At 54.2% G+C, this 25,020-nt stretch overlaps 10 protein-coding genes across 10 annotated transcripts; 5 read left to right on the top strand and 5 right to left on the bottom strand.

Moving 5' to 3' along the window:
* Positions 1-165: 165 nt before the first annotated feature.
* Positions 166-2,389, bottom strand: BGZ61DRAFT_474908 (biotin-protein ligase; the record flags this gene model as incomplete). Its single annotated transcript, XM_046248619.1, has 5 exons — positions 166-656; positions 703-974; positions 1,025-1,600; positions 1,650-2,310; positions 2,353-2,389. The coding sequence occupies 5 exons, from the start codon at positions 2,387-2,389 to the stop codon at positions 166-168; spliced, it is 2,037 nt and encodes a 678-aa protein (XP_046107294.1).
* A 224-nt stretch (positions 2,390-2,613) lies between these two features.
* BGZ61DRAFT_281020 (CHCH domain-containing protein) lies at positions 2,614-3,172 on the top strand (the record flags this gene model as incomplete). The annotated part of the gene is made up of 4 exons (XM_046238459.1): positions 2,614-2,639; positions 2,729-2,760; positions 2,913-2,977; positions 3,104-3,172. Coding segments are annotated over 4 exons (192 nt in total), but the record flags the coding sequence as incomplete, so codon positions are not given.
* Positions 3,173-4,238: 1,066 nt separating this feature from the next.
* Positions 4,239-4,833, top strand: BGZ61DRAFT_345863 (mitochondrial genome maintenance MGM101; the record flags this gene model as incomplete). Its single annotated transcript, XM_046239829.1, has 2 exons — positions 4,239-4,495; positions 4,551-4,833. Coding segments are annotated over 2 exons (540 nt in total), but the record flags the coding sequence as incomplete, so codon positions are not given.
* Positions 4,834-5,284: 451 nt separating this feature from the next.
* Positions 5,285-6,568, bottom strand: BGZ61DRAFT_346598 (TB2/DP1, HVA22 family-domain-containing protein; the record flags this gene model as incomplete). Its single annotated transcript, XM_046239897.1, has 3 exons — positions 5,285-6,191; positions 6,304-6,453; positions 6,540-6,568. The coding sequence occupies 3 exons, from the start codon at positions 6,566-6,568 to the stop codon at positions 5,285-5,287; spliced, it is 1,086 nt and encodes a 361-aa protein (XP_046107291.1).
* Positions 6,569-7,675: 1,107 nt separating this feature from the next.
* BGZ61DRAFT_446059 (uncharacterized protein) lies at positions 7,676-8,858 on the top strand. Its single transcript, XM_046245173.1, has 3 exons — positions 7,676-7,848; positions 7,899-8,198; positions 8,246-8,858. The coding sequence occupies exons 1-3, from the start codon at positions 7,716-7,718 to the stop codon at positions 8,551-8,553; spliced, it is 741 nt and encodes a 246-aa protein (XP_046107290.1). The 5' UTR covers positions 7,676-7,715; the 3' UTR covers positions 8,554-8,858.
* A 347-nt stretch (positions 8,859-9,205) lies between these two features.
* Positions 9,206-11,086, bottom strand: BGZ61DRAFT_491664 (uncharacterized protein; the record flags this gene model as incomplete). The annotated part of the gene is made up of 3 exons (XM_046250458.1): positions 9,206-9,669; positions 9,724-10,014; positions 10,051-11,086. 3 exons carry the CDS (start codon positions 11,084-11,086, stop codon positions 9,206-9,208), a joined length of 1,791 nt encoding a protein of 596 aa, XP_046107289.1.
* Positions 11,087-13,737: 2,651 nt separating this feature from the next.
* BGZ61DRAFT_178572 (uncharacterized protein) lies at positions 13,738-16,341 on the top strand. Its single transcript, XM_046237663.1, has 4 exons — positions 13,738-14,202; positions 14,267-15,406; positions 15,474-15,495; positions 15,576-16,341. The coding sequence occupies exons 1-4, from the start codon at positions 13,823-13,825 to the stop codon at positions 16,062-16,064; spliced, it is 2,031 nt and encodes a 676-aa protein (XP_046107288.1). The 5' UTR covers positions 13,738-13,822; the 3' UTR covers positions 16,065-16,341.
* Positions 16,342-16,683: 342 nt separating this feature from the next.
* Positions 16,684-17,484, top strand: BGZ61DRAFT_345638 (uncharacterized protein; the record flags this gene model as incomplete). The annotated part of the gene is made up of 2 exons (XM_046239810.1): positions 16,684-17,067; positions 17,119-17,484. The coding sequence occupies 2 exons, from the start codon at positions 16,684-16,686 to the stop codon at positions 17,482-17,484; spliced, it is 750 nt and encodes a 249-aa protein (XP_046107287.1).
* Positions 17,485-17,934: 450 nt separating this feature from the next.
* On the bottom strand, positions 17,935-22,507 carry BGZ61DRAFT_178544 (uncharacterized protein). Its single transcript, XM_046237662.1, has 3 exons — positions 21,683-22,507; positions 19,958-21,634; positions 17,935-19,903 (listed from the first exon to the last, which is right to left on the bottom strand). The coding sequence occupies exons 1-3, from the start codon at positions 22,383-22,385 to the stop codon at positions 18,054-18,056; spliced, it is 4,230 nt and encodes a 1,409-aa protein (XP_046107286.1). The 5' UTR covers positions 22,386-22,507; the 3' UTR covers positions 17,935-18,053.
* A 1,108-nt stretch (positions 22,508-23,615) lies between these two features.
* On the bottom strand, positions 23,616-25,009 carry BGZ61DRAFT_446052 (uncharacterized protein). The gene has a single exon (XM_046245172.1). It carries the CDS (start codon positions 24,961-24,963, stop codon positions 23,905-23,907), a length of 1,059 nt encoding a protein of 352 aa, XP_046107285.1. The 5' UTR covers positions 24,964-25,009; the 3' UTR covers positions 23,616-23,904.
* Between the last annotated feature and the right edge of the window lie 11 nt (positions 25,010-25,020).

The raw sequence follows: 25,020 nt of genomic DNA, 5'->3' as shown, positions 1-25,020 counted from the left end.
AAGTGAAGCATGGAGAAACTGGTTAGGCTCGTCAGACGTTTGGTGGTATTGTATGACATAAAAGTGTGCGCCAGAGGGTTGTGTGATGGTCGACGGTGGAATCTTTGCAAACAGTCTATGTCTATTTTCACAGCATCATCACGGATGACCACAGGTACCAATCCCTTAGGTCTTCCTCCTCACAAGACCCTTCCAGTAGTCGAAGCTGTTCTCATCACTCTGCAGCGTCCACACCTTGCCCGTGCCCCTACCGGCCGAGTCGACCTCTTCGGCACGCAACATGCCCCAGTCGCGGGTGATTCCCAGGACCCTCGCCTTGACGCCGGCCTCGGCTTCGAGCGTCACGGCCTGGCCGGTGTGCAGCCAGTGGCGGTAGTATCTACCCTCGAGGTCGCGGGAGAAGCCCTCGCGGAGGAACTGGGCGTGCACGGCCTCGATACGGGTGAGGATGCGGGCTAGGAGCGACTCGAGGTGAAGCTCTGGGACGCCTGGGGGGAGGAGGTCTGAGATGGAGGTGGTAGGACGAGGGTTGTTGGTGTTGATGCCGATGCCAAGGACGATCTGGTAGGAGCCGTTCGAGTAGAGACACTGCGATAGAATACCGCCGATCTTGACGTAGGAAGGCTTGTCTCCCGGCTTGGTCGGGTCAAGAGCATCTGGCCAGGGTAAGTCAAAGTTCGTCTCGATAGAATGGGGACTTACAAATGTCGTTGGGCCACTTCAACTTGACTGGGATGTCACCGTACCCGCGGTCGTACGACTGCACAGCCTCGACAATAGCAATCGCTGCAATGTACTGAATGAAAACAACCGGTCGACTCACGGCGAGATGGGCCGGGTGGTTGATGACGGTGGAGAAGATGAGGCATCCAGGTGGCGATACCCAGACGTTGGATCCACGGCCTCTGCCGGCGACTTGGGTGGATGCGCAGACTGTGAATCCAGTAGAGAGCTTGGACAGGATTTTGGGGTTTCTGATAGATCTCAGTATTTGATTCATGGATCAGCGTCGTTCACAACGTACTTTTCAAGAATGGTGTTTGTGCTGGTCAACACCTCGCCGTACATGAGCAGGCTCCCCCACTCCTCCGCATCAGACTCGATCTGCTGGTAGCGACGCAAGCTGGAGAAGTACAAGCCGTGATTGAACTGCGGCGTGAGCTTGGGGTGAGGATGACCCTTTTCATGGGGCACGATCTTCTTGATGACCTTGGTGTAGTCGGTGATGCCGGCCGACGACGCGTCAGACTCACCCTGCTGACTCAAGGACTCCTGCAGTCCCTCAACGCCCCAGATGGTCTCCTCGTTCTCGATGTGGAACGTATCGCCCTCGCCTCTGATCCACTCCTCGCCGTTCTCCTTGTCGATGATGTCGGCCATGTCGGCCAGGAGCTCGGACACGCCCGTTTCCTCGAGCGAGGAGAGGTGAAGGCGAGACAGGGAAGGAACGCCGGCATCGTTTTGGCTCACTTCAAGGCCGAGTTTGGACAGGCATGCCTTGAGGAAGTCGACGCGGGACTTGTCCTCGTCTGTCAGCTTGCTGATCAGCTCGGCGTAGTCAGGGATGGCTGGGTGGGGGTGCAAGTTGACTGCGGCGAACCTGAAATCGTCAGTTTTGTAAACTTGAGATGAGATCAAGGAGTTCTTACTCGGGGTGAGGACCCGTCATAATCGCCTTGCCGCTTCCAACGCTGCAGAGAACGACGGCGGCCTTGCCATCTCCGCCGTCGACATCGGTCTCGTCTTCGTACGTCGCCAGCACCTCGACCTTGTTGGTCTTGATCGAGGCCGCATCGACAAAGATTCCGCCTCCGTTATAGTAGGACAAAGTCTCGGCTGGAACGTCATCCTGGCCAAACGCCTCCTTGGCGACCTTCAACCGCACCACCCGCGCGCCCTTCTCGCTGGCGTACTCGAAGCCCTTGAAGGCGCCTCCGCGACAGGTCCCCGGGAAGAAGCCCAGCTCCCGGCTGCCGACGACCTCCAGGGGCGGGTTGCCGACCTCGAACTCGCACCTCCGGCTGCCGTAGTAGCCGCCGGCGCAGAAGCCCAGGAACGCGCCGCCGCGGCGCACAAAGTCGCTGATGCGGCGGTTGCCCTCGCCGTTGAGGGCCTGGCAGTAGCCGAGATCGGCGCCGCCGGGGAACACGAGCAGCGCGCACGTCGACGGCCACGGCTCCTTGATCAACACCGTCTCGGCGATGGGAATGACGGCGTAGTTGGGCGAGAGCAGGCGGCGTAGAGTCCAGATGCAGTGGCGGACTGACTCGACGGTCGTGCCGACGCCTTTCCGCGCAGAATGAGCGTGAGCTTGAGCACGAAGCGGAGAGAAAGAGGTCGGAGAATATTAACCTGTGTAGACGAGCACATTGAGCTTGCTGGGCGCCATGGTCGCCGACGTCGAGTGTCCAGGGTTGCGGATGATGGAATATTTGGTCGTCACTTGATCTCGTTCCCGCCTCGGCCAATTTTCCCTCTTCTCACACCACTTGACGCTTGTTTCTCCTCGTCCAACCAACACGACCCGTCTCACGAAAAGACAAAGCCACGGCAATCGCACAATAAAAGATGTCAAAGGAAGAAAGCGACGCCAAGCAGAATGCGGCTGCGGAAGAAGACGACGACGAGCCGGATGAGTGGTAAGTCTGCGACCTCCGCGAGAAAGCGCTGGCGTCCGTTCTGGTCCTGGAGCCACAGCCACTAAGCCGAGGCCTTTTTTCCGTTGCAGGGAGAAGCGGATCTTCAGCACCGGATGTGCAGGTAAGTCGCGACCCAACGCCGGGGAAAAGTGGCTGAAAATGCCTCGGATATTTACGTGGAAAGGGACAAATGCTGGTCCCCTTTGGTATTCCGCGAGTATCTGGGGGCTTGTGAAGCTGGTTATGGGAGAGATGCTGACATGCGATGTATAGACGAGAATAGCAAGATGACGGACTGCTACTTTGAGAAGAAGGATTGGCGCGCCTGTGCTGAGGAGGTGAGTTTACCGTTTGCCATGCTTCAATTTATTCTGCCTTTATATGCTATCTGATAGCAACCGCCCTTCAATTGCTCCTTTGCGAGATTGCGCCGTCGAGCGTTGAGCTGACTGACAGTGTGGCAGATGGAGGAATTCAAACGGTGCTGGAAGTCGCATGACAACGACAAACGGACAGACACCAAGGACGCTTGAATCTGGCGAGGCAATGAGACTTGTAAGATATTTCAAAGGCGAATGTATTACTAGGAATGGGGTTGGTATAGGATTAATCGCAACTTCAGTTATCCTCTCTACTGACGCATACGTTCGGGCTTTACTTGTATATACCAGTGGGGTCACGGTTAACACGACTGGTGACAGATGGATATCGACCATGGAATCAACCCAAAACTACGAAAAAGCGAACCACTCCGAAGAGATACGTCTTGGATTATCCATTTGTCCTTCTGCTCCCTCTCCCATCTCTACCAAGGCAGCGAGAGGTAGGTCGCAGTTGAAGCCATTGCCAACCAGTCCCGTATCCACCGTGACGACGCGGATCTTTTATTCCCCGATACGCCCGGTGCAGCAGCTCTCGAAATTATCACCGGCGCTTTTTCACGACTCAGCTCGAAAACGCCACTGCCCATCGCGAGAGCCGGGCCGCCAACTCTCCCTCTCCCCCCCAACGACTCCAACCTCCATCGCCATGCTCGTCTCTCGCCGGACCTTCGCTACGGCCCCGAGCCTTCGTCTCTGCGGCGGCCGCTCAATTGCGGCTTCTCTGCTGCGGGCGTACTCATCCGACGCAGCCTCGTGGCCCAAGCCCACCGAGACAGCCAAGTCCTCCGAAGCGGCCTCTTGGCCCAAGACTCCTGCGGCCTCCCCGCCCAGCACGCCGTACTCGTCGAGACCGAGGCCATCCGTCAAGCCCAGACCGCGGCCAGCTCCCAGACTCCCCGCCTTCGCCAGCAAGGGCGGCCCGATCCCGAAGGCCGTTCCCCGGGCGCCTGGTGCTGCGTCCGCAACGGCATCGCAGTCACCTCCGGCCGGTGCCGTTCCTCTGGCGTCTGCTTCCGCAACAGCGGCGGGGTCAGCTTCTCCTCCGGCGTCTGCTCCCGCTCCCGCAATAGCAACCAAGCTGCCAGCTGCGGCCAATACTTTTCAACGGATAAAATACGAGCTCCCCAGCGCTCAAAGGACCACGCCGATTACGGTCCAATGGGTACCAATCACCCCACGGCCACAAGCCCTCCCCGCCAAGGACCCTAATCAAGACGTCGACTGGGAGAAGAGCTACAAGGGCCTGGCGACGAGTCCCGTCACGCAAGAGCAGTTCATCGTTCTGGCGAGACCGACCGAGGTCGAAGACATCGAGGTCAAGCCTGACGGCATCATCTACATGCCCGAGATCAAGTACCGCCGCAGGCTGAACGAGGTGTTTGGGCCCATGGGATGGGGCATTGTTCCTCGAGGCGAAACCGTGGTTGGGAAGGAGATTGTGACGCGCGAGTACGCCCTCATCGTTAATGGATGGTACGTATTATTTTGCCCTACGTTTTCCGATCCTCGACTAACTGTTTGACTCTAGCTTCGTCTCACAAGCCATGGGCGTCAACAACTACTTCAGCACCGAGAGCATCCCGCAAGCCGTCGAGGGCGCCAAGTCCAACGCCCTCATGCGATGCTGCAAGGACCTGGGCATAGCATCGGAGCTTTGGGATCCTTTATTCATCCGCTGGTTCACCAAGACGCACGTCACCACCCACTGGGCCGAGCACACGATTACCAAGAAGAAGCGCCGCTGGTCCTTCAAGAAGGGTGAACCGGCCGAGGTGCCGTACCCGTATAAGATCACGTCTCAGGTCACATGAGAAAAGACAACCATGGGGACGCGTCGGCCTTGGAGAGCGAGTAATGACCTGTGGAGAGCTAGATGGAAAATGTATGTATAAATACCACGGACATGGAACGGCAATATTGTATGATATATTTGGACGGTTGCCGGGTTGGTTGCAACAGAGCGGCGATATACCAAGACAAGACACTGGCGCATGGGTGAATTGTGTGAGTAAAAGCAGGGGCTCGCAGGATTCAGCGGAGTTTGCTTGGCCCCCAGATCTAGATCGGGGAGGAGACCCAATTCCAGTCTATACCTATACATGAAATGATTTCGTTTGTACCAATAGTCCGGTGCTAATTCACAGGGCGGAAACCCGTAACGATGTAACCCAAACCAGAGACACCGGGAAAGCCCAAAGCATGGCCAAGCCAAGTCTACCAAAACCCAAACTCCCGTGAGGTCCAGTCCTTTGGGGGAGGTTTCTATCTCTCCGCGCCCGAGCTAGTGCCTCCATGGGCATCGCCGCCTCCCCATCCCCAAGGCGCCCAAGAAGAAGAACCGGCTGGTGTAGCACCGCTTGGGCCAACATTGCGTCGCCGGACAGGGCCGTCGTCTTCGGTGCCGCTCTCGGCGTCAATCTGCTCAAAATCGGCCTCGCTTCGGCTCTTGGTCAGTCCAGCCAAGCCACTAAAGACGCTGGACGGCCGCTGCGTGGGATCGTCGTCCTCGGTGCCGTCGAAGGTCATGGATGGGGCGCGGCGGTGGGTGCTGGCGCGTTCCTGGGCACGCTGGGCCTCGGCGCGCAGCCCCTGGGCTTCGCGGTCGAGGGCCGACAGAACAATGTTGAGGCGGTCGCGCTGGGCACTGATAAAGGTCATCTTCTCGGTGGAGTCGCGCAGGTGAGGCGGGATCAGGGCCCCCGAGTTGGAGACGCCGCGGTTGGCTGCGGTCGTCGAAGATGTAGCCCCGGAGCCGCTCGCCGTAGCGCCGGAGGTGGTGGCGGCGGCGACGGCGCTGGAGAGGAGGCTGTAGAAGTCGGAGCCGGGGTTCGCGGCGCCAGTCCAGTTGGCTGCTGGGACGCTAAACCGGGATAGCAGAGACTGGGTGTAGCTCTGGGGGCCGGAGGCCTGAGGAGTAGGAGGCGGGGTGGGCTCGGAGGGAGGGAGGCCGAGCACCTTGGTCTTGAAGGCCTCGATGGCCAGCTTGAGGTAGGCGATGCCGGCGTCGGTGAGGCGGTTGTGGGCGCTGGTGATGAACTCGTCGATCTGGGATTCGTTTTCCGTGAGGAAGGGGTGGACCTTTTCCTCGTAGAGGTAACGAGCGCCCTGGGTCTGGGGGAGGATGAGGTAGAGGAGGAAGAGGAGGCGGAAGTAGCCGTAGAAGGGGATCCTGGACGAGGAAGTGAGGTTAGCAAAGGGTCTCAGATTTGTGTCGCGTGCCAGCGATTGTAGGTGCGAGGCCAAGTGGCAGACTCAAGGAGAGCCTAGAGGGACAGACGAACCAGGAGACGATAAACCAGACCCAGGATTCAGCGAGGAGAAAGCAGCTGATGACCACCCAGTACATGAGCCAGGGCGTCAGTTCGGCGGGATCATGCGTCTTGAGGGCCTTGTAGGAAGCGAAGATGGGGAAGAGGAAGGAGGCGACGGAGCTATCGAGGCCTGCGTGTCAGCTAGGGGCATGTTCCTGGTGCATCTGGAGGTCGGATGCCGCCATCGCGGCGAGCTGGGTGCTTACGATAAGAGCATGGGCAGGAGGTCGAACATGATTGCGACAGGCCGATGGGCGGACGACGAGAGCGAAGCTGTGGCTGCCCTCTCGTGCGCTTGGCGATATGTGATGCTGATGCGGTTGCGCACACGGATGGGAGGAGACGAGCAGAGGAGGAGGGTCGTCGTCCTCTCTGAAGTAGAGAGAAGCTGAAGGAGAAGAGGAAGAAGAAGTTAAAACGGTGCCGGCAAGGCTGGCTCGGTGAGATGATCAAGGGTCCCGTCCTCTGTCAGCCTCTCAGGTGGGTGCCCGCCCGGAGCATCCGCTCTGAATCCCTGTCGGGGCGAATAAATACGGCGGCGATCCGTAGGGCGGGGGCGGGGCTGCTCGCGCTTCGGGGGGAGCTTGGGGGTCTCACGCGGACGGCCAGTGGGTAGTGGGGGGGATGACCCGCTGGGCGGCCACTGAGGCGAGCTGAAAGCAGCGAGGGCGCAGGGGAGCTGATCACCTGGAGGGTACCTGGAGCGAGGTACTGCGCGCTATGGCCGGATGCGTACGGCGAGGATTGCTGGGCGCGATGACGTCGGTATGAGATGCGGTGCGAGCTAAAGATGGATGGTTCTTTCACGATGGAGGCATGGGTGTTTTCATTGTGGCCTGCCGCTGGCCTTTTGTATTCACAAAGGAGTCTCAAAAGAACACAGTTTCTATCTGTATCTCACCCATGTGACTGTCTATCGGGATTGCGTGGCTCTGGACAAAGTGTCTAGTTCCTAATTGTCGGTGCCTAGAGGTGGCCCAAGAAGCTAAACTGAGTCATTCGCAGTACCCGGATCTCACGCATCATCTTTATTCAGCGGCTCTTTCCTAACGAGTATACAAGCTCCTTCGCCAAAGTCTCAAGTGAGGTAAGGTGAGGTTCCCACGCTGGGTAGGTACGTACGTATAGTGGTTGATCAGATGCCCGCCCTGATTAAATTTGACCTAACAAATAAAATAAATAACAATTATTATCGAAGATAAATAGTAAAAATTAGTCTTTGGAAAATTCTTATTCCTAAACCCCTTTATTAGGATTATAGATAATTATCTCAGAATTCAGATATATAGTTGGGTAGGTGCCCGTCGAATGCTAATGGCTAGTAGAAGTTCTCCGACGAGGTCGACCTGCAAACCTTCCACCCCCAACATCCTGTGACAACCATGGCAACCCGCTCGACTGCACGCTTCGAGCGTGAGCAGGTCAACGATGACATGCTTGAAGTCGCATCTCAACTCTTCACCGAGAATTACGGAATTTGGGCCCGGACTGGCGGGCGCCCCTTTGGTAAACCAGGTAAGTTGTTGAGACCGCAGCCTTAACATGCAGCTCATCAACATGAGTAGGTACTCGCATCAAAATGACCGCACCCCGCCTACGGGCTCAGTGTCTTCCCGAAGGATCGCGCAGCTGCTATGTGAGAGCCACTGTCGACGGCGTCCTGGCAGGTCACGTCTTTGCGTGCCGCTGGCGATACGGAGATCTTCAGGTTTGCTGGATTACCCAGCTCGTCGTTCATCGCGACTATCGTGAGCGCCGCCTCGCAACGACTCTCCTCCTGGCACTCCACGACCCCGATGACGACGTCTTTGGCATTATGAGCTCTCACCCGGCTGCCTGTAGGACCCTTGCGAAAGCCTTTGGAAGTAAGCATTTGTTTTTATTTTTTGTTAGGCCTAACTAACTGACTCGGGTTTCGAATTTTCCCGTACCCCCTTGGATTTCGCCCGGCAACACACTGCTGGCGTTCTCGCAGCATCTCCAGTCAGCTACATCAAGGATGCGAAACCATGCGGAAGCCTCTTCCACCCTGCGGACACAACTGGGCTTACGTGTGGTGTCAATTCGAACTTTTTTGTCGATCATGCAGAGCCCCTTGAGGCCCTCAAGCGGGCGAAGGAGTCCAGAGGATGGCCGCTTGGCGATTTGCCTGATGGACACGAGTTTCTGCTCTTGTTTGACGTGGCGCACAGAAGGGGATCACCACAGGGTTCAAACTAGGAACAGCTATGGTCAGATAATGATGGTGTTAGATATTCAGGGATAGAAAGTGGCGGCATCACAGAGAGCTTTGAGAAACAGAAAAAAGTGACTTTTGCTGGTTCGCTCCAGCAAATTGCGTGGCTTGGTAGAGCCAGGTGAGCTCTGCCGGTACCACCTCACTCTAGGTAAACTACCTACCTACGCATTCATGTAGTGTGATGGGGCCAACGGTCCACCTGGAGTTTAGTACCGTAGGGTAGAGCTTTTGCTAGCTTAAGAGGTCTCTACTTAAGGCGTTAAGTCAGCTTGAAAAATAAGACGGCATGCTTTTTCCCTTCTTTAATTGATATGACACCTTTAGTCTCAATACACTCTTCACTACAGCTGTCGCAGCAGCTCTTATCGATATTTTCCCTTCTTTTCTTCTCAGAGGCATTTAGAAACAATTGATCAATTGTTCTCTCTATCTGCTGCCCCCAGGAGACTGCTTTTCTGTTGTCTTTATCTCTTATCCCTCTTTAGCGCCTACCCTAAGGAAGGGTGTGGTCTGAACTAAAGACCTCTCCCACCAACAAAGTAGATCTTGATGGACGGCTCTAATACCATAAGTTTAATGGGTCTTAGACTAGATTTATATAGAACTAGTCGACGCCTCATGAATCCCTGCCCTCTATCGTGCTAATTTGGGAGGTGATATAGCTGACTTTGCCTTCCGCTTTGTCCCTCGATCAGAGTCATTACTATCCGACCATGACTCGTAGGCTTCCTCGTCCTCTTGGTCAAGAACTTCACACAGCCATTCATGGCGGCGCATTCCCTGCTCGGTGGCTGGAAAACCGCCCCGACGAAGCCACATCAAGACCCGTAGAGTTGCCTGAGCAGAGGCGTCGTCGTCTTCGGGGTCGAAATCATCGAAAGGGACCACGATATCCCGATTGCGGTCGGCATCGATGGAAATGATTTCAGAATTTCGTGGATCTGGGCAGTACAGGGGATCGAGAGTCTGAACTGGAGCGCTGTTGGAAGATGGATGCACGTCCTGGTTCCCATTAGTGCAGCACCATGTCCACAATTTGTATGTGAGACCGTGACCGCCACAATTCACATGCAAACGAACCTCGATCTCAGTATCCTCTACTGCGGTCTCTCCGAAAGGCTCCTAAGGCGATAAGTGCCTGCGCGATTGACGGTCCTCGCTGGCAAGGTAGAGAAGACGACACTCATCTGACCGTTGGATCATGCCAGCTCTTGGATTCCGAGACAAGGGTAGTTGGATAAAACTTTGGAGGGTTTGTGTCCACACAGCTGAGTGCAGCTCGATGTCGCTAATTCCAAGACGAGCGCGTCGAAGAAGATTCGTATGAGCACCTGTAATAACTGCTCCTAACCAAAGAAAACTGAGCCGAGGATTCCTGCGAACGAGAATGTGTGTGAGGGCCTGGCTGTCGGGCCGCACACTATCTAGAACTGCGAAAGCGCCTTGTAACCAGGGGCTAGCAAGATTGCAAGGCACACTGGGGTCGAAGAAGATGCTTGAAAGAAGAGCTGAGATGCCACTCAGGTTACAGCTCAGGGTAAGGAACTTGTCCAGCTGAGGTGTCGGAATTGCACGTCGGTCTTCATTCCCAGGCCGCACAACGTCTCGTAATCCTTTCCTGTGAAGAATACGAGGAGCCCGCAACGAGACTCGCCGTCCCTCGAAATTCGCGAGTGGGAGAAGTAGGGCCGTGGCCAAAGCCATACGGCTCTGGTCCTCAATTCCATGAAGAGTAGTATACTCCAACAGATACCGCATAGCTACGGCGAAGGATGCAGCGGGCGAAAATGACGATGTCGAAGGGACCTCAGAGGGACGGAGGTGTCCCGAAAGGACAAAGATGGGCGGCTTTGGGAGTCGGACAGACCAGGGAGAACGCAGTTCCTGGCGAGGAGTATGGATGGTGGCGAGCCAACCTTCCTGAGGAGCTAGGACAGATGCCCACCATCGTGCTGCATCTTCATCGACGGTACCGAGATCCACAGATATTGGAACATGCTGTTGACTAGACGGTAGGTCTGTGAAGTCGAAGCCCTTGGCGCGACTGCTGGTATACTCCAGCGGTTTCGTTCCTGGAATTAGCTCGGCCCACCGCGCTGACATAACGTATGCCCATGCAAGAACCAAGATCATGATGTGGTTGTCATCCTTTTTGCACGGATTGGGAACGTACGGTTGCCGATCTCTAGAGACACAAACCGTTGTTGGCTTGGAAACTGACACAGGTATCCGAAATGGGAGTTGGAAAGAAGGCAGCAAACAGGATGAAGACGCCTCTGTTTTTGTGTCCCAGGTCGAGACCCCACTGGCAAACAGATTGCCGCCCGAGTATTCCAAGAGAAGCTGCTGGGGGAAGGCAGGGTGGTCAGGAAAGGCACTCTCAACCTGCTCAAGGCAATGGGCTGGGAGGCTGGGCTTCTCCGAGACTGGGGCGCGAAGGTGAGACCAAGCAAGGAAGCCCATTTCGAACAAGGCTTTGGAGGTTTCTTCGCTTGGGCTAACGGCATCCTCCATCTTCGGAGATTGAAGTTTTACCAAACTGCAAGAGCAAGCCTTTCTGAGGTGTCGTGGGGAAATGTAGGATATTTGCTTTCGGGGCTGTAACTTGAGAGGAGAAATTGTCGTTGGTTGAGAGACAGAACGGCCGGTTTTGACGCGGCTTGAGCCACGTGACGAAGGAATAGGTGACGGTAAACCAACTCAGTTATTCTATAAATACCCTGTAATAATATGTATCACAGCGAATAGATACAGGAATGGCCGTTTGGGAAGCGCTAGTACTATTCTTGGATATACCGAGCGGTTATCAACCCGGAACTGTTACTTGTGTCTATCAACTCTGCAGTATGTCCCACAGGTCCGGTTAGTCGGGATTTTGTCGAACCGGTAGACAAACAAACGACATACACAAATATCTTCTAATGAAGTTCAATCTGAACTCGAGCTATTGGCCCAGACTGGACTTCCTGGGGTTGACAGACTCGCGTAAACTGCCTTGACCTTGGGATGTACGGTCACCTTGCTGGGACCAAAGTTCAAAACCTGTAATCCCTCCATCCTTGTCGCCCATGAGAGTGCAACTTACGCTTGGCCAGCCTCAAACACGCGGTCAAGATCTACCTTAACATGGTCTAGTGTCTGACTCTGTGACTTGTGGATACTCATCACCCATGCGAGCAGTAGAGGGACTTGGACCCAAGAGGATGGAGTCGACCATGGATATTTCGTCAATGATCAAGACTTTAACGTCCAACCAGCGGCGTCGCTTAAGCCTAGTTATAGACTGTTCCTGGTGAGCTTTACGGTAGACAGGGAAATGCTAAATTCTGATGCCCATAAATTCATTGGTTTGGGATCACTGGCTCAAGGCATGTTGGCAGGAGACAAGGGCCAGCGTTGCCATGTGGGAAGAGCAACGGCAGTCATCATGCTTGCTACGAACTTCCGTTTCCCTAAAACCAGCCAAAAAATGACACGATATATCATTATTTACGTAACTTTCGCGTAGGTAAATAGCACTGCGATGCAACATGCTCTATGACAAACCCAGCGGGTAACTGGGAAGGCCGCTGTTGCAGGTCACTGTCAACAGTTGGACATTTGAACAAGCGCCACAGGATTCAATCAGAGGATGTGTGAGGGAAGCATTAATTGGGGAGAAGCGGACAACTATGCGCGCCCATCAGCTCATTTACTCGGGGACATTACTAGCCAGCCATTCACCGCTCAAACTAGAACGCCGGGTAGCATGGCGCCGTGTTGCCTCATCCCTTTGTAGCGGGGGAGGAGATGGATCGTATGCTGGCTACGTTCGCGGTCGGCAATTGTGTGCACATCTGAAGTTCCTCTATGGCGATTGAACCATAACGTAGTATGATACAGCCCATTCTGTGACGTCGCAAATTGCAATGCCAAGCGCAAACAGCTCCATTGCAAGCATGCCTTTAGTAGGAGCCTCCTCACGCTTAAACCGGTTGCTTGTGTCCTCAGAAAAGGCCGCGTGATGGTACATTTCGCCGTCAAGCCAAAACCCCACCGCCTTTAGAACAGACTTGGTGTTGCCCTTCTCTGTATACCTCTACACAATGCTGAGACCTGTTTGTCTGATTAGCTCCAGTCTAGCCCTGGTGACATGGGCTGCCCCTCCATGACTGGAGATCTTCTCCGTATCCCCGTAGCCTCGGTTCCTTAAAAAGCACCGACGAAGTAACATTCGGGTTAAGCTTATTTAATAAGGTAGCCAGTGATCGCCATCGCCTGCCGGACATACGTAGCGTACTACGTAGTAGGCCGCCAGACCGTTGCCCATCGACCCATGTTTTGTCAGGGGGGCGGCCCGTGACTGACAGCACGGGAGGAAAGCCAATCAGGAGGGGAGACGTTGCCGAGTAAATACACCTTCCTCTTGGCTGTCGGCGGCCTCGGACCTCGTTAAAATTACAGTGCATCCGGATTGTGAAATCGCTGTCGCCTTTTCAACCTCGGACTTGTACCTGGAAGTAATCACGCCAACGAAACACCAATGCAAGTACGGCCTGCTACAAGCTGCGGGCTGCTGGTCGCCGAGACCTTTCATTTGAATGGTAGTGATTGGTCGCGCTGGTAACGCAACCCCTGGCGGAGTCCTGCCCCTGCGTCCTGCCCTGGCTCGTGGCCAAGAAGCGGCAGGGATCCGTCTGAAACGAGCGCCTGTCGCCATGATCATCTTCTGGGTTCTGGGTTCGCTCATTGGTGTGTTTCAAGTGCCAAGAGCGCAAGTCGCCCAGGAGTAGATCAGTCAGTCCCTGGATTCCTGGGCCGTTCCTGTCTTGTGCGCCACGCTAGTTGCCGTCAACCAGTCATCTCCCGCTGGTACCTGGTTCCTGATCTCTGCCGCCACAGACGTGGCCGCCATGTATTGGCGTCCGAGTCCCAAGAGCCCTGGAATCAAGAACTGTTCCTATTTTGGCCGCCGAATTCAGACTCGTCATGCCCGTATCAACCTGCCAAGCCTGAGTTGAGGAGGCGAGGTGACGACACCCGGCGGGCGTGGGACTTGCCTCCTGACTCTGTCAGGCTGTCCAACATCCACAGGTATTAAACCACATTGCCTCCCTCCAAAACGGCGTCTCTCTTGCTTTCAGTTCTCATCCAAAATCGACCTCGACAGTTTTCTCTGTATCTCCATTGCAGTACACACTCCGTTGCAGTATACGCTCCGTTGCAGTACACGCTCACCGCTCGCCTACACGACACCCAGCCCAAGAAGAGATGGGCAGGTCGTCCCAGCTCAGAAACAACTTGGAGGGAATATCGCTCTGGGTGTTGACTGCCTCCTTTACCGCGGCGTGCTTCGTCCTTCAGAATGCCCCCTACCTTCGCGTTTACCTGACTGAGGAGTGCGATAAACTGACGTCGCCGTCTCAATGGCGCACATACGTGCTGCTGTTGGTCAACGTGGCCGCCGGTATCCCGACTGCAGCAGCAACACACTTCCGAACCGGGCTGCTGGCGCCGCCGAAAGCGACATATCAACCAGGAGACCGCAAGTATATTGGGATCGATACCCTGACCGGCTTCAAGGCTGCCACCCTGTTTCGGCAAACACTTTATTTGTTTCTTCTCCTCACCCCTTTGCCGGTCTTCTTTTTGTATGTCACCATCTCTTCATGACTTATGACTTTCTTGTCCGTTCAAGGCTGATGCCGCGACTAGGTCTAATAGCTTTCTCTTCATCGCCTCGCCTACGTACAACTCTTACGAACTAGTCGTCTCGACATCCTTCTTCGACGGCAATCATTTCGACTTGTCAAACCTGACTATGACGCGGTTCCCAATGGGCGAAGAGCAGACCATGCCGTCCCGTGACCTGCTCTGGCCGACTGCATATGGTGGTGTTGAGTGGCTGAACCAGTCGCTCGCGGATCTGCAGCAGGACCCAAGGATATGGACGAACCTCTCCCGCGACGAGTGCCTGGGAGAATTCAACTCGGCCCGGTATGAGAATTATCGGACTCTCCTGCTTGTGACAGACTTTGACCAGGGCAACGACTCTCCACTGCCGAACAACTCTGCCTTGGCCGTCGGTGTTCTGCCGGGATACCGCCTCACGTCCGTGTCGTCCTCACTGGTCGCGCTGTGCCCCGATGCGTACCTCGAAGCCTACCCTCGTGTCGAGGCGCCTGAGATGGCGCCGTTTATGCCCCAAGATTTAGATTGGAGACCCTTCGAGTTCGAATATGCCGACCCCGCCGAAGCCGAAGCCTGGGTAACGCGCAACTCGTCAATCTCCAAACGACATTCGCAGGCTTTCATGGAATATTCGCGAGATTCAACCTCGGATCCCATGCCACGCCTAGACCTCTGCTACCAATACTGGGCCGACGCCGACAAGTGGAAGCTCGAGGACGGTAACCGGACTTACATGGCCCCCCGCGCGGACCTCAAGTACTGCCTGGCCGAGCCCATGACGGGACAAACGTGCCAGGTTATCAGCAGCCACACAGTGCTCTTGGCCCTCGCTATCATTCTGTCAGTCATGCTCTGCGCCATGACGGGTGCTCTGTTTCTGCGGTTGTGGGAAGAGGGAGTCCACACCTGCGAAGAGGCTGAGGAATGCTTCAAGCGCGCCCTGCCCGTGCCTCTACAGTCGGTGGAAGAAGGAGTCCACACATCTGAAGAGGCGAAGGAGCGCTCTCCAGCGTGGAACCATGCGGGATGGTGTGGGCAGGGCCGTTTCAAGGATTCACCTTGGCCGTCGGATCTCCTTTACCTCGTACTTTTCATCTACATCTGGGTTCTGTGGGGTACCGCAGGGCACCAATCCAACCGCGAACTGCACAAGGCAGACCTAGGGTATGTTTGACACCGCCTCACTATAACCACGTCTTCACTAGCTAATCATTTGCTCCTCGAACTTCAGAGACGATACATGGCTAAGCAAGGTAAGGATACCCAACCACCCTCGGCTTTCTATTTAGTGCCGATTCCGAAGCCCCGTGCTGACATGTCCTGCGTCTCCTAGGCAAGCGTCAAGTACACCATGATCCACATCTTGTACGAAGTCGTCTGGTTCTTCCACCTCAACGCTTACAAGAGGCGAGAACAGTGGAACACCGACCCTCTCCGGCCGTCCTGGCGTGGATATCTCGTCGAAATCTTCCTGGGACTCGTCAAGACCATGATGCATTTCGCTTTCACGCTGACTTTCGTCCATGACCTGTATATTGTCATGCCACTGGAAAGCAGTCCGGGCACCCTTGACAACGGAGTGTTTACCTCTGCCACAATCTTGGGTATCTCGACATTCAACAGTCGCGACAGCTTGGCGATTTTCGGGTTCGTTTGGTTTAGCACCGTCTTTGTTTTCCTTCCCACGGCTATTGTGGACGGACTTCTTTGTTGGGTAACGACCCTGGACATGAATGAGATAGGCCACTCAACTTGGATGCAGTTGAACCCTTTGATGTTTTTTGTTATGGCCGTTGATTGGTATAAGTGCCGGAAAGGGTAGGCACATCCGAGTCTTCCTTCAGCTTCCGTGCCTCCTGGTGGGGCTAGGAGCTCAGATCTTGAGAGCAAAGTCAGAGTGTAGATTAGAATGTCGGCGTAAATAGGTAGCATATGGTCCTTCGAAGAATAGAAATGAACATCTCCACAGACAAAAACATGATAGTATCATCGGCTTGACATCACTTTAGATGAGCGCATCTAAATTACTCGTCGAGCCGGCTACGATGCCTGAGGTAGGTGACCCAGTGTGACTCATGGAGGCGATCCGGCCGATGAGAGGCCTGGCCTACCTGACAGACGGCTATCTTCTGGAGAGAGCAGTTATCTTCAACTTCAACTTCCACCTTCGTCCTCGAATTCAGTCCAACTCGCTATAATTCCGCATCAAATACAACCTGGATGACTAATGTTTCCCTGTCCGCCCCCAAAGCTACAACTCCCAGGCTACAATGCCTGAGCCACAACTTATTAAGGCCACAATCGATCCGCGAACCACAATAGTGGAGTCACAAGGCTCGTTCCTCCAGGCATCAAGCGGGGCGAGAGGGCGTTCTCATGTTCACAATATTTATACAAACCATATCCCAATTCAAGTCAGTATTCCACTGCTTGCATTAGAAATGCCTTCGATCATCTACTTGCACGATATTGAACGCCAGGCCGGCCTCAGTGCCCGGGCTTTCCCACAGGTCACCGAAAACATGCCAGACATTCGAGATCGAGCGGGACAAGGCTGCTTCCTCTGCCTAGAGAGTCATAGACAGGAACAGTATGCTGCTCTCGTACCGTGTCTTCGGCCAAAAAATGCCCGCCGGGTGGTAAGAATATCGCACATTTTTACCGACAACCCGAAACCCGAATATGAGAAGATGATGCCTTGGGACAGTGCCTGCGAGTCAGATAACGATATATACCGAAGATTGGTGGACACATGCTACCAGTATCTGGGCTGGTGGAAGAGATGGCTGCCTTACTACGGAATCACTGAAGTGCTAGAGGTCAACGTAAGATTGAATACGTCATGCCAGTGGACAAACCTGACGTTGGAAACACAGTTTCAATTTTCCGGTATTGTCGAACCGGATGGGCGCTACCCTATCCGGATGGATTTAGTGAAGCCCGACAACGTCCGAGAGGAGTGTGAGGAGATTATAGCACGGCATCCAACCGGTCCACACTTGGATATTAACAATGCATGCTTGGACGACTATACTCACAGTGACCAATGCCTCATTGGTATGGAGGAGTGGTCCCAACCATGTATCAGGGTTGACGCAGAGAAAGCAAAACAGCGCCACAAGCGGCTTCGGTTCCTGTCGCACCTGAAGGACTGCGCCCGGGACCCGGCGAGAGCCAATGGCCTGCATACGTTGGAAGGTTTGGCGCAAGAGAGTTGCATCTACGACACAAAGTATTTATAGCGTCTTCTCTTTCTATCCCCCTCTAACATTATGGGAGCAATCATATTCTGACCTAGTTAGGGGCCCGAACCAAGTCGCGCGGCCTCTTCCGCATCAAAGATTCCAGGGAACAGTTCGCATGAGAGGCCTACACCTCGTTCTAGGATTGCAGAAAGATCGACTGAAGATAGAATTGCCATTCAGATTATCATGTGTCTGGTTTGGAATTGCCCCCATATGGCTTTGCCTGGTCCTCTGGAGGGGGGGAGGGGGAGATTGGGGAACTGCACTTGCATTCGCGCAAGTTGTTGCAGCGTCCATTTCCATCCTCATTGCCTATGTCCAACAGTAGTCTGGTATTGAAGCAACTGCTGGCCATAGGACAAGTCAACGTCATCGGTTCGAAGGATGGGCTGGCTGCATGTTGCTAAGCTGGGCCGATGTATGAGACTGTCATGGAAGTTCTACAGCGGTCGCGCAGGGACCAGTCTCTTGTGTTCTTCTTTGAGTATATACACACAGACAGGTATAAGAAAACCATTGTACTGGTACAGTTCGGATACTGCGGCAACAGTCGAGTATTCCTGTTTTCAGACTGTCGAACTTATTTGGGAAGCCTCCACTACCATCGACTGAGCTGACAGGAGAGTTTGTATTGCCATGACGGAAGTCGCTGGACTCTGACCCGAAGATGATCTGGAAGCATCCGAGTTCCAGTTGGCAGATGTTTCGCTATCAAATGCGGCGTTGGTATGGCTGCGTATCCCAGTGATCTTGGGAGTACTTCTCTTCATGAAACGCTTCAGCAGGCTGCCGGACTTGCCAATGACCACGGCTCCGTCGCCTTCAATAAGTTCGGTCACACAGATTTGTCCGAGCGACGAGCTACTTACAACTTGATGCAACCTGTCGCACAAACACTGTCGCTCTTTAGGAGTGGGACAAGGCTGGAATAAGGACGCGCCTCCGCCGTGAAGTTGCAGGTTGGTTGCGGTGAGTCGCTTTTTCGTCTGACGGCAGCCAGCCAAAGAATATAGACCCAGAAGAACTTTGCCCGGAACGGCTATGTAGTCCATGTTCCGCGGAAGAGTTTTCCACTCATGACAGAGATTAGGCTGGTTGATTGGTCGTATCAGGTCTCCGAAGCCATTTGCAAGTAGAACCAATGCATTGACGTCGCGTACGAGTCTGGGCCAGCCTCCACACGTCTTGAGGATCTCCAGCTCTTTGAGCGGCATAGGCGACCAGTCCTCGACTACAGCCTTGTATTCATACCCCAGCAGGCGTTCTTGCCAAGTCGCATGTATCTCGAGCTTGCTGTTCTTTTCCGCGGAGATGCTCTGGGCCTGGAGTAGCTCCAGAATAGACCAAATCTCGGAAACAACATCGTCTAGGAAGAGAGGCTCGTCTCCTTCAGAAGAAAGTCGCAGCTTTGCATTCTTAAGTAGTGTCTCGGTGAAACTCTCTGCGGATGCGATGTTGATCTTGCTCGCGGGGACTCCGCCGAGCCCCGATGACACGCGGTGATGCAGAATGTGCAGTAGCAGCCCCGATGCGGCCACAAGATAGCCGCGACGCTCTCCTGTATCGAAAAGGGCTACGAACATCCTCTCAGCGGCAGCAACGATTCTGCGATACGACGAGCTGCGTTGGAAGTGGCACTTGCCATCTCGTTTGCCAAATGTTACGTCGATTTGGGCCAATCCAAATTGCTGGAAGCCAACGCTCGCGCTCGGGATTTGCAAGGTTGCCTTCACTTCAGTCGCGTCCGAGAACTCGATGTTGTCAAAATCGGTTGCCCCATCCCCCAGTCGGATCTCGACCAGGCTATTCCAACCGATGAAACAACGGGCTGTCGCCAAAGAAGCGAAGTGCACATCTGGCAAGAGTGCTCGATTTGAGCACTGCTTCACTCCTTCGTCGTAGGAGAGCTGCACCTCAGGATCACTATTGGCCACGTAATGCCACTGTATCCCATCTCTAGTTCGCATCACCGGCACGAACATTGACGAGAAGCCTTTGATGACGACACCACCATCAAACGTAACAGCGTGGCGGGCTCCTACAATAGCAGCCATAAGGTCCACAGACATTTCTAAACCCATGCCATTTGCTCTCTCCGGAATAGGGAATCCGTACGCAATGACCGCGTTTGGGAAAAGTGAGAGCCAGCATGAGTTCTTTTCGTCCGCGGCCAGCTTGGTAAAGGAGGTATCAAGTCTGAATATCGGCTCGGCGGGAGCTGAACCACGGATTGGCTTGATCATTGGCATGCAATAAGCAATGGCTCCTTCGCTGGGTGGCGACGTGGAAAAAGTTGCGGTAAGCCAACAAAGCTGTTGTATGATATCAACGACGAAAGCTTCCGGACCCTTGGCACGTAACTTCAGTGTCCCATCCCGACATAGCTCGGCAGAGATTGCCCATAACTGGTCGTGCTCTACTTGGCTGTAAGTAACCACCGCGGGTAAGTCACAAAATGTTGGTTGCATACCTTTAACGACACTAGCCGTCGATTCTGGCTGGTCGAGAACTTCCTGGATTGCTTCCTGCAAGATTGGAAGTAAGATCTCTCCTGTGTCAGGCCATGTCCTTTTTAGGTAATCGAGACATCTTGTAGCGTAAGCATAGAACGCAGTGCCTGTTATTGTGACCAATGTCGACAACTTAACCTGTTGTTCAGGGAAATTGTGTTTGATGTAATCCAAGAGGCTAAGGTTGGTCTCAATAACAAATTCACTTGACCCAGAGAGAAAACTGGCCGGCGTGTCATCAGGCGAGTCCTTAGCGCCAAGTCGGTGGGTGTTCGCTACTCCCAAGGCTGCTTTGACATGATTCATAGAGCGTCTGGGAGTTGAATATAGGTTTTCTCTAACAAGCAGAGAGAGCGACTCGAAACTCTCACTGGAAATGAACTCATCGGTGGTGTTCATGAAACTTCGTAGCTGACCGAGGTAGTGACCTTCATCCACTGAACTACTCGTTCTGGTGAATTCCATGCAGTCGGCCTCGTTTTGTTCCGCGAGTGCACAGACACGAAAACAAATGTCTCCAATTGTTTGGTTAATCGCTTCTATGACAGGTGAATAAGATCCAAGACGTCCCATCTTCGATAAATTGGCTGAGTAGGCAATCAAGACAGTATTGAGCTGGGCAATAAAGCCTTCATGGCCAAGTCTTACCAGAACCGACTTGCCCCAGGTGTGAGCACCGCTTTTAGATGCTAGACATCGAGCGAATCGTGTGGAAAATTCTTCTGCCGTACGGTCGTCGAGCGTCCTCGAAGATCGGCTTGCAACGTGCAACGGTGTATTCCAGCTAGGCCGCCCGAAACCTGTTGCATCACCGGAGACGTGCCCCGAATCATCGCCGCTCGCGTAGTCTGAGTAGTTGGGGCTTGTTGAACGTCCACCAAGGTTGTCATCAATACATGCCGGTACGCCTGCCTGCCAGTCCATTCGCGCAAGAACGGGATACTGAGCAACCAGAGAAGCTGGTAATGTGAAAATCCCGTTTTGAAGTAGAGATGGCTCAGGGTCGGCCAGACGCTCCTGCGCAATTGCTCTCCCACTCCGTTCAGAAACCTCTTCGTCCAGCAACGGCTTGATGCAGACGTGACCAACTTCTGATTGGAAATGGCGCCAAAGTGCGTCGGCACAAGCGAACCTCCTGTCACAGCCCCATTGACCGCCGACTTTGAGATCACCCTTGCAGACGAACTTCTTCTCGCCTGAGTGTAGGCTCTCGTGCCGGTTACGGTCATGCTGTCGAGCAAAGGCCTTGCCACATAGTGTGCAGACAAATGGCCGCTCATCGGTGTGTGTGCGGAGGTGGGAGCGGAGATTATAAGCACGAGTAAACCTCTTAGGGCAGAGAGTGCATTGGAATATAGCAGGGTGCTTCTGGACCCGTTTCGCCGGACCGCTATTCTCGCTGTCCTGGTACCCGGGGTTTGCCAGGCGCAGAGCAACCCCGTTATTAGGCACTGCAGATATGGACAGTCTCTGAGAATAAGAGGCTATCGCTTGCCTTTCAAGCGACCTAGAACCATCAGACCGCATATCAGCGCCAAGCGGTGGGGATAAGCCGCTGCCATTGGCGGGGCGGTTTAATAAGCCTCGACCGGGATGGGAGGGGTCCGATATGGCTCGGGGTCGAGATCGGGGACGGCCTGGATAATGTTAGATGAGATTTATGCGTGAAAGGGGAGGATACATGCCTTGATCAGATAGTGTCGAGGAATCCTGGTCCAGACTGGGTTTGGGGCCATCAAAAGCGCTCACCTTGGTATTTGTAGGAGCAAAATTAATGTTGATTGCCGGAGGCGCCAGTTGACCTATATCATGGGCCGAAGCCTGGGGAGTACGGAAAGCCTCGACAGATGCTGGAATCTCTTGATAATTCGTAGGCGCTCCATATGCATTATTCAGAGGCGCGAGGTGACCAAACCTGGCCGATTGATCAGGCATCTGCTGCGGGACAATGCGAGGGCTGATGGTTGGGCTATGCCACGGGCTTCGACCCTGGTGGCCAGAGTCTTTGTCCGAAATATTGAAGCTGCCAATTCCCATAACGGGCTCGTAACGACTGGGATCCGAGGAGCGCTGGTGCGGAGAGTGGGCGCCAATGTCACCTTCGAAGGTATCAGAGTTCACGAGATTCGGCGAGGGCGCACATAAGGATACCTCAGAATATTCTGAGGGCCTGCGGCGATGGCCTTGGAACTGGGGCTGGATCCAATCGTCCATCTGGGGGAGCAGTGCCGCTTCAGGCCCCAGCGAAGCATGTTTGATGTGGCTGCCAGGAGGGGATGAGAACTGGTGCTGATTGAATGAAGGCGACTGATGAGCTGAGCCGGGTTGGTGGCTCTCGGGATGGAGGAGATGAGGAGGGGTCGCGGAGAGAGGCTGCGGCGACGTCATGTTGCTGATGTCGTTATGATTGAGGGTAGTCTGATCGAATAATAGTGTGTTGAACTGGTCTGCTAGGGGGCGGGAAGAGAGAGAAAATCCTTGTCGTCCAGGTTTGACGACATGTAGGTAGCTTGCGCCTGGGCGTTGAAGGAGAGAGTTGTTGACGTCGAAAGCGGCGGGGTCGCAATATATATGGGAACTACATTTAGGTAAGGACAGTAAAAGATGCCTCAGAGTCTGCCTAGCAAGCCAATGCATATGGCTCTGCTGCGCCCCGACTCAGCATACAGCATTGCCAGAGTATTGGCCAACGACCTCCACTAGCACTGCCTTGACCTGCGGCATATCGCATGGGCGGGAATGATGAATCTCCCAATCAACAAGTGACACAACGGAATCGTCGTCGATAGCGGAGTAGCCGAGGCTCATCATTGGGACGTCTTGCAAGCCCATGCTGCATTTAAGGAACCGCTCGTCCTGCCATTTTCGATGGGATATTTCGGCCACAAAACATAACGTCACCATCATCAATACTTGCGCCAATTAGCAAAAGGTGGACCACCCCGCTTGACTTGACAGCAAAGGCATGTTTAATATATTTTATAGCGCAGATCCAGCCGATTATATATTTGTTAGGATCAAACATTCTTGCAAGCGCAGTCCGGTAAGGATATACGGCGTTTAGGAGGACAAATTCGGACACGGCTTTTCGATTGTAGCCTAGGGATTTAGATGTGGCTTTCAGTCATGTAATCAGCCCGACGCTCTGCCGTGTGGTCTGCTTTCCCTCCCTTAGGGTGTGCAACAGGTCCGTCGCGATCAACTTAAGGCTGAGCTTCCTAGTGGGGCTCTAATAGTAGAAATGGGAAAAGGTCGTGGAATTCGAAAGAAAAGGCCTCTCCCTGCATTTTCTAGTCGGCAATTCATCAAAATTTAGGGAGTCCTGAACAGGTGAATACGCCATTCGGGGGCGTTTGGGCCACGCAGTTATACGCCACTGATGCCCACAATCGGTGGCATGTCTAAGCCCAGCCTCACAGACCCAATTTGTTTGGGGAATAGCTGATTGCCCTCCTTACAAGCCGACAAGATGGCACAAATGAGGCTGTGAGTTGGCATTGGTCCGTTTAGGACGCACCTGGTACAAACGAGCTCTGCTATTTCGAGGGGGCTGGCCCGACGGTCCGTTGCGGCCTTTGTTATACAGACTGGGAAGAGTATCCCAACTGAGTAAACTGAGTAGGAAGAGATGGTCGTGTAAGACGGGGACCCCCATTTCCACGCACTCTTTCCGCACACTTAGATAACATACGTCTGTAACTTTAATGCTGTATTTCTCGACGACATATATATAAATTAATTTGCTATATCTGGAAACTATTTATTATACTATCTATTATGCCCCCATATTGCAGCGGTAAACTTTGCTCCATATTGACTTAAAACATTACTAGAATGAGTGACTATATCCATCGTCTAATCATATGTACTTTCCTTATCAATCCCATCATAATGCATGAACACATCCTTAGTAAGTATAAACCTGCTCAGGGCCAAGGTTTCCGTACTGTCCAGAGCCAAATGGGTTGGAGGGAGTAACAGCCTGGCCATTGACATTGGAGACGCCAAACCAAGCAAGCTCCTTGCCCTTGACAACAGTGACGACCGCAAAGGCGGGGCCAGGCTCAGTGACATATCCCCAAGAAACGTTGTACTCGGAGCCTTCGGTGCAGGGTTGGGTGGACCAGCTCTCGGTAGCAGCATCAGAACCGGGCATGCGGATGATGGTGCATTGCTCGGTCTTGCCGTCAGCCTCAATGACGAAGTTGTAGTCGCAGCCGTCGTTGCCCTCGCCGCAGTATCGAGTCATATCCTTGATGGCCCACGTCTTGCCGTCGACGGGCTTAGGGCTGGGGAAGGTGCCGGAGTCAGGAACGGGAGCAGTGGTCTGAGCAGCAGGGGCATCGGTGGTAGAGGCCACGGGGTAGGTGAAGTAGGAAGAAGGGCAAGATCCGGGATGAGCAGGGTTGCAGCCTCCTGGGATGCCGGGGATAGAAGTGAAGGTCTCCTTGACAGTCACAGTCTTGGTGGTGAAGTATGAGTCGGGACAGGATCCGGGGTGAGCCGGGTTGCAGCCTCCGGGAATGCCAGGAATAGAAGTAAAGGTCTCCGTAGCAGTCACGGTCTTGGTGGTGAAGTAGGAGTCGGGGCAGGATCCGGGATGAGCGGGATTGCAACCACCAGGGATACCGGAGATGGAGGTCAAGGTCTGAGAAGAAGTGGAAGTAGGAGGCTCGGCGTAGATGAAGTAAGAAGAAGGACATGACTCAGGGTGGGCAGGGTTGCAACCACCGGGGATCTCAGTCGGGGTCGGCTCGGCGAGAGATGCAGTAGCACTGGCACAGTACTCGCGGTTGCGAGCATTATCCTCGCCCACGCATGCGGTCAGGGTGCAGGAGCAAGCAACCTCGAGGGTGCCAGCCGCAATGCAGGCCTTGTAGGCATCCTGGCATTCATCCCGGCGGCCAAGAGGGGCGGCGGAAGCGGCCGAGGCCAGGGTAAGAGCAAAGACAAGGGTGTTCATCATGGTGAATGGTGTTTGTGGTGAGGTAGTTGCTTGTTGATGTGGATGATGAGTGATGAG

Source organism: Ilyonectria robusta, assembly GCF_021365365.1.
Source record: "Ilyonectria robusta strain PMI_751 chromosome Unknown BGZ61scaffold_5, whole genome shotgun sequence".
Classification (NCBI taxonomy): Eukaryota; Fungi; Ascomycota; class Sordariomycetes; order Hypocreales; family Nectriaceae; genus Ilyonectria; species Ilyonectria robusta.
This window is presented reverse-complemented; position numbering and strand designations above follow the sequence as displayed.